The 11,253-nt window shown below is 39.1% G+C and overlaps 1 protein-coding gene across 1 annotated transcript in view; it reads left to right on the top strand.

Annotated features, from left to right (window-relative positions):
• Positions 1-1,306: 1,306 nt before the first annotated feature.
• Positions 1,307-11,253, top strand: part of LOC126299020 (prefoldin subunit 2-like) — a 31,220-nt gene continuing 21,273 nt past the window's right edge. Inside the window, exons 1-2 of the mRNA XM_049990657.1 lie at positions 1,307-1,587; positions 1,670-1,793. Coding sequence (XP_049846614.1) covers positions 1,463-1,587; positions 1,670-1,793 — 249 coding nt within the window. The 5' untranslated portion in view covers positions 1,307-1,462. The remainder of the gene's footprint in view (positions 1,588-1,669; positions 1,794-11,253) is intronic.

The following is an 11,253-nucleotide window of genomic DNA, read 5'->3' as shown; positions in this document are numbered from 1 at the left end:
TTATGTTTTCTCTAGTAAATAACTAATGATGTTTAGAAATGTTTGGATGACACTTTCTCTCTTAGTCCACTTTCCACCAATTTACGATACAATCTTTGTCAAGAACACTCATTGTGAAGCTAGCTTTGGTTATTAATAAACATTATCATTGCTAGTTCCTTTATTCTGATACATTCTTATGACACTGTGTACCACGAATGGTATTTCGTAACCTCACATTCACCATACATTCCGTACTGAGCTTGTCTGCCTCCACAACTGGATGGTCAGCATTGGTGGTTGCCATACTTAGAATTTTTCCTTGGTGGGTAGAGTGGTGTGGTGTGCACTCAGCCCTGCGATGCCACTTGAGCTACTTGGTCGAGCAGTAGCGGCTCCATGGTCTGGGAAGTCTGTAAAACACCTGGGAGAGCAGTGTACTGACCACACGCACAGTGTCCGCATGGTGCCACAGGCCAGAGGATGACACAACGGCCGGTGGACATCTCTTGGGCCTTCGCAGCCTGGACGAGGAGCTCGTGCTGAGCTAAGTGAATCAGTCAAGTCTGACGTTCTGTCTAGTGTGAGCTCGTCACCATTTGACGGTGTTGTCGCTTGCTGTTCTCTTCCGTTGACGTCTACAGTGAATTAGCCCTTACCCATCCTATTATAGAGGTCCTGTGTGAACTCCAAATCAAGGTGCAACTTCGCCATTTTACACATGAACAAATCATTACTATAGGTAACAAATTTAGCGATAAGTTGCTTCAGAATAAATTCTTGGACCTAACCGTACTGATGATTGACCTCCAGACCTTTAAATTAGCAATCAGTTTTTCGCCCACTTTGACACCGAAGCGGATACGCTAATCCTGTAGAAAATCGCTAACATTGTTACGAAATACCTTCTAATATGCACAGTGTAGTGACTTGGGGAGTAACAGGTAGATGTAGAGTTACCACCAATGTACCGAGTCACAGGCGATGTATCTATGTATTGACAGAGAGATCACGAGGAAACAAACAGCGTTAATATGTATCAGAACGAACTTAAGGAAATCGTATTTCGACCACAAAATAGCCATCAATATTATTTCCTGTCAAATGAATTTATTGCAGAAAACTATTTTCGGCAACAGCTATGAGGTTAAATTGCAAATAACGTATGGACAATATTGTTAATTTCTTTCACTTGATCAGAAACAAAAATGAAAGCTCAGCTTAAAATTTGTGCAAGTGTCCAATCGGCGAGTGTGTTTGACGTATCGACTTCTCTTCTGCGTGATTGGATAGCGCTAATTTTAAACGTATCTGACTATCTGTGGAATGTAGTAGGTTTGCAGGAACTTGCCATATTTGGTGGACTTGTACGGTTCTGAAAATAAGTAATTGTTTAAAATATCTGCAAGATGGTGGGGAGGTTTGTGGCAGATTTGTTGCCATTCGGTGCAAGTGAGTATATGTTCACATTTCTACGGTTGCGATGGCGGAGGAAAGGAAGAAGCCTAGAGACAACGATGTCGTCGAAAAGTACCGCGACATGATAGCTGAACGGCGTTATTTGGGTGCGAAACTTGCTGAAATGGAAATGGATTTGGAGGAACATCGGTAAATATGTGTTTATCACCCAAAGGTATAATAAGTATCTCGCAAATTGCTGTATCTAGCGAATAGAAAACTTTTGTTCCAGGCTGGTGACAGAGACACTGAAGGGAGTTGACAGTTCAAGGAAATGTTACAGAATGGTCGGAGGTATACTGTGCCAGTTAACTGTTAAAGATGTGTTACCTATTCTTGCCACCAACGCTGAACAGGTATGTACATGCTTAAAACATCACTTTTGAATCGTGTGCAAGCCCCAAGTTTATTATATTTCTATTCTACATAGCGCTATTTACGGCCAAGTGTAATTGTCAGTTCAGTAATTGTTATATACAATCTACGTTAGATGAAGTCAATATGTAGATAATAACATGGATTTCGAAAGTTCAGTAATTAGTTGTTTTATGGACTATCTGGCTTACATTTGGTAGATTCATTAAGGGCAAGAGGTAGCCACATGGCGCATCATTAGTGCATTGCTTATCTTGTGAGATTAATATCCATTTTCATTCTTGAATTCTATGTGTAGTGCAACTATGCCTTGAATTTTTGTCATCGGATTGACACTACTTTGGTTTTTGTTACTGCAATGTACAGGAGTTAAGTAAATCTAAAATCATAGGCATATTGTTAACATTTTCATCCTTGACCTCAAAGCTCGTTCAAAGAGGAGTTAATCGTCCAAAGGATGGGAGCATCAGTTTCAAAGATCAAGGCCATGGTAAAAGTTCTACTGGATTCCCCTTGCATTTTTCACTATGGTGCGGACTTAAGAATATGCTTTATTACTGGTATTTTTGTTATCACAACCAGATTTTCTGCATTCACATTCATTGACTTCACGAACGCCCAACCAAATTGCCACCTTTCAACCTAACTGAGAATTTCGGGCGCGGGGTCCAGTAGGCTACGTAACTTTAACAGGAGACGATTTGAAACAAATGTCTCACAAAACAATAGTGTTTAACTCTTGTACTAACAAATTTTTATGTGTACTGTATTCCACCGTTGCACTGGTTTGGTAACTGAATTCCAGAGTAGAGTCCAAAACTTTCATTATATTTCCTAGTTGAACAGCAACAGGATCAAACTTGCATACACATAGCAGTTTCTTGTTGTTATCATACAAAATTCTTATTTATGATTTAATTTTTATAAAATTAAAGACCTTTTGGTGTAGAGTTCCATGTGCCGTCTTAAAAATAACTAACTGGTATCTCTATGAATCCACCTACATCTTTCTGAAACATTGTAAATGTTTACATATATGTTGGCAACATAATTCAATGTTGGGATTGGGGCATATGGTATCAACATTGACCTGAACTTTCAATAAAGTAGGTTTGAAATGTTTGTGTGTTGGGCTGTGAAGTTCACACTCTTATCCCTTATTGTAGAAATAAATGAGCAATGCCCACTTTTACTAGCATGTGAGTCCACTGTTTCCTCTGTTGTGATTAGAACAGTCTTATGTTCTGTTTTCGGTGTGTAAATAATTATACCCTGGGAATACAGACTAAGATAGTTGAAAAAGAATATTGTTATGCTCTACTTCCTTTGTATGGGATGAAAGGGTCACGAGAACAACAATATAATTTTTGACCATAAGATCTGACAGAAAACAATAAGTAAAAATTCGCAGGACTAGCAGCATCTCAAAAAGACAAGATTCCATTGTTACGGGTGGGGCAATTTGCACTTTCTTGATAATTAAAAGGTAATATAACAGAGTATTAATACAAATAAATTAAAGATTGGTCAGAGAACATATGAATAGTTGTTCCACCTTCCCTTTAAATCCAAATATCAGAAATTTGCAAAGTCAGCTGTTTATCCCCTTTAAAATCTTGTTACAGGTGGGACAGCAAATTTACCCACCAACATTTCACAAGAACTGTGAATTAAACACTTAGTGTTTTGAACACATTGAATTCGCACTATTAAAACAGTTCTGTGGTTAAATATAAATAAATATAACATTATTCATGTTTACTTACAAAAATTACAATAGGAGACAGTCACAGGTGGGACAAGAAATTCTCGGATGGGGCTCATGAAGTGGAAATAAGTTTTTCTAAGTTAAAATTAATTTTATTTGTTACCCGAGATACTCGTGGGTTCAGCAGTAGAGGGTAGGAGGAGTCGGGGCAGACCAAGGAGAAGGTACCTGGATTCGGTTAAGAATGATTTTGAAGTAATAGGTTTAACGTCAGAAGAGGCACCAATGTTAGCACTGAATAGGGGATCATGGAGGAATTTTATAAGGGGCTATGCTCCTGACTGAACGCTGACCTACACTGTGGGATCAAAAGTATCCAGACACCTCCTAAAACATAAGTTTTTCATATTAGGTGCATTGTGCTGACAGCTACTCCATATCAGCAACCTCAGTAGTCATTAGACATCGTGAGAGAGCAGAATGGGGCGCTCCATTAAACTCGAGGACTTCGAATGTGGGAAGGCGATTGGGTTATATGTCTGTATGTGAGATTTCAACACTCCTAAATATCCCTAGGTCACACTGTTTCTTATGTGACAGTGAAGGGGAAATGTGAAACAGCACAGAAGTGTACAGGCCGCCGACAGTTGAAGAAGGTCATAATGTGTAAGAGGCAGACATCTATCCAGACCATTAGACAAGAATTCCGAACTCCGTCAGGATACACTGCAGGTACTATGACAGTTATGTGGCTGCTCATAAGCCACACATCACGCCGGTAAATGCCAAATGATGCTTTGCTTGGTGTAAGGACCATAAACATTGGATGATTGAACAGTGGAAAAATGTTGTGTGGGGTGATGAATCAGTACACAACATGGCGATCTGTTGGCAGGGTGTGGGTATGGCGAATGCCCAGTGAACGTCATTTACCAGTCTGTGTAGCACCAAATGTAAAATTCGGAGGCGGTTGTGTTATGGTGTGATCATGTTTTTCATGGAGGGGGTTCGCACACCTTTGCGTGGCACTATCACCACAGTAAAGGCCTACGTTGATGTTATAAGCACCTTCTTGCTTCCCACTGGTGAAGAGAAATTTGGGGATGGCGGTTGCCTCTTTCAACATTATCGAGCAACTGTCATAATGCACAGAGTGTGGCAGAATGGTTACATGACAATAACATGCCTGTAATGGACTGGCCTGCACAGAGTCCTGACCTGAATCTTATAGACCCCTTTGGGATGTTTTGGAAAGCCAGCATTGTGCCAGGCCTCACCGACTGATGTAGATATTTCTCCTCAGTGCAGCAGTCCACGAAGAATGGGCTGCCATTCAAAAGAAACCATCCAGCACCTGATTGGACGTGTGCCTGCGAGAGTGCAAGCTGTCATAAAGGCTAAGAGTGGGCCAACACCTTACTGAATTCCAGCATTACCGATGGTGATATGCTAAGCACTATGCCATCCTGGACAGTAGTTAGGGGCAGCTGCATGGACTACCCTAGCATGTCTCACTCCTTGATGCTGACGTGCTGTCCAGTGTAGTTAGAGAGCTTCTGCAATGCTATTAGTTTATGGGGAATATTAAGAGGGCTGAAGGTTGAATGGGAATTTGGATTCAGAAGGGGTGCATGCTAGGGTAGTCTGTGCAGCTGCTTGAAGCCACTGAGCAAGGGTTGTGTAGCAGTTAGCATAACTACCTACTGAGTAGGAAACTTGGGTTTGAATCCCGTCCTTGCAACAAATTTTCATTCGTTGCTTCTGTCTGCATTGTATAAATCACATATATTTGAGACTTGAAAAAGGTCTCTGAAAACATATAGTTTTATTTGAGCTTCCTAACAGGTTTGAATCTTGATTTGGGACTATAGGAAGAACTTGTTCACTCTTTGGTGTCTCAGATTGGCAAAAGAGAAAAAGGACCCACTACCAATGCAGGAATACATCGTATACAGTGTGTGTGTGTGTGTGTGTGTGTGTGTGTGTGTGTGTGTGTGTTAGAATGATTGGATGATTAGTCGACACCAGGTTCACTGAACATAAACTGCATAGTAGGTTGGGGCAGGTGGAGAAATTGGCGGTGCTGGAACAGACACCATGAGAGAATGATAACATAGTGAACTTTGTCAAAATGGAAGTTCTTGCTGTAGAGAGGAACTATCACGCCAGCTTGTTCAGAGAAGCTATAGAAATAGCTTCATGGTGAACAGATCCTGGAGTCTCCTGCTGCAGCAAATGACCCTTTCATGTAGCAAGGGGAGAATCTCAGCGGAAATGACCATGAAAAAGCCCTTGGCTGTTGGCGTGTCAGATACGTATCATATGTGGCCACAAGGTCGACTCCAATCCATCACCAGCAACGGATGCTGAAGCTTTGACAATGCCAGCCACTCATGTTGCCAAAGAATCAGAGATTGAGTGAGGTGGCGCAGTGGTTAGCACACTGGGCTCGTTTTGGGAGGGCGGTGGTTCAAACTCACATCCGGCCATCCAGATTTAGGTTCTCCGTGATTTCCCTTAATTGCTTCAGGTGAATGCTGGAATGGTTCCTTTGAAAGGGCACGGCCAATTTCCTTCACCATCTTTCCCTAACCCGAGCATGTGCTCCATCTGTAATGACCTTGTTGTTGACGGGACCTTAAACACTAATCTCCTCCTCCAGATTTAAAGACAGAAACCAGCAGGCAGTTTGTCAACAAGCGGCCACGAAAGCCTTAACAGTTATATAATTGTATGCCCAAATCTGTGTGAATTCTATCTTGTAATTTGAAACTTCAACAAAATAAATGCCCTTGTCATGATTGATTGGTGTCTTGTTGTGACACTGCACCTTCAAGATTGTCTGTCTGTGTAGGTCTTAGTAATATGATTCTTGATCACTAATCAGAATCTTATAGATAAGAGAATGTACACTGGGTGTGAAGTGAAAAATTAGATTTCAGTATTTGGATATTCTTGGTTAAAAAACTGAAGAAAGCAGGCTTCCTTTACTGTCATATTCTTGTAACATTTCTGCGTGCTAACTTTTTTCACAGTAGCTGGTTCTACAATAGACTTGACGTCCTTCATACTAAGTAATTGCTTGCTGATTTTACTTGTAAGTTATCAAGATTATTTCTTGTCTTCCAAGAAAATCTGCTTGTTGCCATTTTAGACCGTTTTCCCATACATTTTTTTTACAGCTGCTGATTTTTTTGAAGGCTCGGAAGCAAGCAGTTTCTTTACCAAAGAAATATCTTTACTGAGGGAGTCATTTATACCAATGAGCTAAAACAATGACTGTCTGTTTGTGTGTTGTTCTGCTTTTCAAACACAGTACAACACTGATATTGCTTGACATGGACTCTAAAGGTCCTAGATAGGTTTCAAGAAGTATGAGGAACCAGGTGTCTCACATAAGTGTTGTTCCAGTAAATGCTATTGGTAGGTGGGGATACACACTACACATGGCCTGCACATGAATAGGATGGGGGAAAATAAGTTAGCTTCTCCATTAACAGAAACTGTAAGGGGTTTCCACAGTAACACAAGGGGTGATCCCTCTGGTTAATGGGTCCAGGCAGACAGGTTTTTTTAGGTTAAATCCAAAGTCCAGACAATCAAGATAAATAGAATAAAAGAAACTTCATGTACAGTAAATAGGGGTAAAGCTAAGACAGTATCAGTTTACTTCATCAAAATATCAGGGGAATAAAAAATAAAGTAGATGAGCTATTAGTGTGTTTAGATGATCTCAAAAATAAAAGTGAGATTGATATACTCAGTCTGTCTGAACACCAGGTAACTTTGGGCGTTGATAGTGTCAGTATAAGTGGGGGTATAATTTAGCATCTTACACTTGTAGATCTAGGATGGATAGTGGAGGAGTTGCCATTTTCATAAAACAAGCATATAAATGCAAAACTGTGGAAGTAAGCAAATTTTGTGTTGATCAGCACTTTGAGGTTTGTGCATGTGGACTTCAGCAAGATAATGTAGTATTGATATTAGCAACAGTGTGCAGGTCCCCATTAGGAGAATGGGCGCTGTTCATAAAAGTTTGACACTATTATGCTGTCTGTCAGACAAAAAGAAGTAGTTATTAATCTTTGGTGATTTCAATGTAAACTTTCTAAATAATTCTGATAGGATAAGTGAACTAGAAGTGTTATTAACAACAGATAACTTAGAATCAGTGGTCCATTTCCCTATATGTATAGCTCAAGACAGTAGCATTTTAATATATAATGTATTTGTACAGAAAGAGGATGTAAAACACACATGCTTTCCCTGTGATAAATGGATTGTCAGACCATGACACACAACTGATAAACTTACAAAACCTAACAGGGTGTTCAGTTCGGAAATATTGCAAAACTTAATCATTAGTGTCATGCAATATTTTGTGTAATGTAATTTCTTGTACAGACATCTTTTATTAACCTGACACGTTCCACATTGTTACGAAGTGTCGTATTCATGATCTATGGAACAAATATTAATCTAATCTAATCTAAACCATTAAGTAAAAGTGAGAGATCGCTCAACCCGGTATCTATAGAGCACTTCAGAGAAAGACATGTTAATTGGGGAGATTATATAATGAGACAAATGCTAATGATAAATGCAACATATTTCTTGATAAATTTATATTCCTTTTTGAACATTGTTTCTCAAACAAAATTACTGAATGTACCACCACACACTTTTCAATGAAATCTTGGATTACTACAGGTATTAGTGTCTTCAGAAAGAAAAAGAAAACTGTATGAGACAGCAAGAACTAGTAAAGATACAGAAGTAGTTTTACACTATAAAAATTATTGTAACATACTGAGAAAAGTTGTAAGGAAATCAAGAAATATGTAAGTAAGGGAAGAAATTAACAACTCTGCCAATAAAATAAAATCAATATGGAATGTTAAAACTTCCTGGCAGATTAAAACTGTGTGCCCGACCGAGACTCGAACTCGGGACCTTTGCCTTTCGCGGGCAAGTGCTCTATACACACGCGAGACAGATCGGGCAAGTGCTCTACCATCTGAGCTACCGAAGCACGACTCACAGCTTTACTTCTGCCAGTATCTCGTCTCCTACACTTAAGAATGGTTGTTAAATACATTCGCTACTTGTGTACTGTTTGTTAGGATGGTCTCGTCCTCCTTCATAGTAATGCTACCTCCCCCAGGAGAGCTTCTGTAAAGTTTGGAAGGTAGGAGACGAGATACTGCAGAAATAAAGCTGTGAGTACCCGGCGTGAGTCATGCTTCGGTAACTCAGATGGTAGAGCACTTGCTCGCGAAAGGCAAAGGTCCCGAGTTCGAGTCTTGGTTGAGCACACAGTTTTAATCTGCCAGGAAGATTCATATCAGCGCACACTCCGCTGCAGAGTGAAAATCTCATTCGGAATATGGAATGTTGTTAGAAGGGAGACAGGAAAAGTAACCACTGGGAAGGTAGCATTACTATGATGGAGACGAGACCATCCTAACCAACAGTACACAAGTAGCTAATGTATTTAACAACCATTTCTTATGTGTAGGAGAAAAAATTGTGAGAACAGTTCAAAAGAAAAAGCCAGGCAGTACATGGAAGAGTCTGTTTAAAAAAAAAAGATTGTCAGATTAGTTTCACCTAACAACCTCCTGTGAAATAAGTAAATTAATTAATATCTTTGAAAAATAAATGTTCTTTTGGAGTATATGATATCTCTAATAAGATATTAAAACAATGTGGAGCAATTATTCAGTGTCACATATGTATTGCTTCACTATCTCGAAGTTTTTTCCAAGACAGGTTAATATAGCCATTGTCAGGCCTCTCTACAAAAAAGGGGCACCTCAGACGTCAGTATTTATCGGCCAGTATCCTTGCTTACAGCATTTTCAAAATTCTTCAAGAAAGTACGTACTCGAGTGGTTAGCCATTGCAACAGTAATGGGACACTTAGTAAATCACAGTTCGGATTTCAAAAATACTGTTCCACTGAGACAGCATTACAATATTTCACTGTCCAGATATTGTCTTTAAATAGTAAAATGCCAGCAATTGGAATTTTCTGTGACTTGTCCAGTGCATTTGACTGTGTGAACAATGACACTATGTTACAGAAATTACAATTCTATGGTATAAATGGAATAGCATGTGAGTGGCTTAAGTCATACCTACAGAAAACATAAATTTTCTTTATGGGTTAGTGATTTATTTTAATAAGATTGCCACTTCATCTACTGCAGTGAATTTACATTAGGTGTTCCACAAGGTTCAATCATGGGTCTGTTCTGATATAGTGTACGACCTCCCTTCTTATCTGTAACAAGAAGCTGAACTGACACTGATTGCTGATGATACAAGCATCATTATTAATCAAATAAAAGATAACTCCAATTGAAAATGATGCAAATAAGTCTTTGGAATAGTTATTAATGGTTTTCTGCAAATCGGCTTGCTCTAAACTTGATAAAACACAATACATCATTTTTGCTGCTGCAAAATATACAGTTCCTTCAATTAAATATAACACATCAACTGATGTCAGTAGTACAGGTAGAGCATTCTAAGTGTTGTGTGTTCACATAGGTGAGAATTCTTAATTGGAAATTCATATTATGGATCTTCTAAACTAGGTTCAGCTACTTTTGCAATCAAAACAATGCCAGTTTGTGGATTATAAAATTAGTAAGCTAACATACTTTGCATACTTTCACTCTCTGATGTCATAGGAATATATTTTGGGGTAACTCAACATTTAGACAATAAATATTCACTGCTCAAAAGATAGTGGTTAGCATAATTGTGTGGATTCATAGTCGCACGTCTTGTAGGCAATCTTTTAAAAGATTGGAATTCTTACAACAGCCTCACAGTAACATTTACTCACTATTGAAATTTATTCTCACCAAGATGGGCCAGTTTAAAAACATCAGTGACATTCATGATTATAATACCAGAAAAAGAAAGACTTACACTACCCTTTACTCAACCTAACTTTGGCACAGAAAAGGGTAAATATGCTGCTATAAATTTTTTGACAAATTACCAGATGAAAAATAGTGTGGCAGTCTCAGTAACAGCTTCAATATTAATTCAAATCGTATCTCCTTGACAACTGCTTCTATACCACAGATGAATTCTTGACTAGGGATAAATAGTCTATAATTATAGTATATGCATTTTGTGCCATTTAAGGGAATGGGCTAAATAATAGGAATATTAATCTTTATTCTGTATTGTAAAAGCATATATATATTTAAAAAAATTCTCGTTTCATATGTGCATTTATGTGCACTTGACACATTCCACATCATAACGGCTACTGTACAGTGCGTGACCGGAGGAACACGAACCAACCAACTAACTCTATTCACAAGTCACTAAATTCCCCACAAATTATGGGGTTGTGGGCACGTAGCTGGTGCCCAATAAGTGTTCCAGTGATTAAAGATCAGAGCATTTGCTGGCTAAGGCATCAATGAGAGGTCACTATCATGCTCCTAAAACCACTGAAGCGTTATTCTGGCCTTGTCATGAAAAGTTACCCTGCTGGAAGATGTCATCCCCATCAGAGAAGACTTCAACCATGATAATGTTCACATAGTTAATTGTTGTCATGGTGTCTTGGAGAACTACCATAGGACTACAGAAGCCCAACTCAATGTACCTCATGGCATAATTCTGTCTCAACGGCCAGCAATTGTGGTGCGGTGCATGTTTCAAGCAGCCATTTGCCTGTGTGATTGTGTGTAAGGACCCAA

Source organism: Schistocerca gregaria, chromosome X (assembly GCF_023897955.1).
Source record: "Schistocerca gregaria isolate iqSchGreg1 chromosome X, iqSchGreg1.2, whole genome shotgun sequence".
Lineage (NCBI taxonomy): Eukaryota > Metazoa > Arthropoda > Insecta > Orthoptera > Acrididae > Schistocerca > Schistocerca gregaria.
Note: the sequence above shows the minus strand (reverse complement) of the source record. Positions and strands in the feature narration are given on the sequence as shown.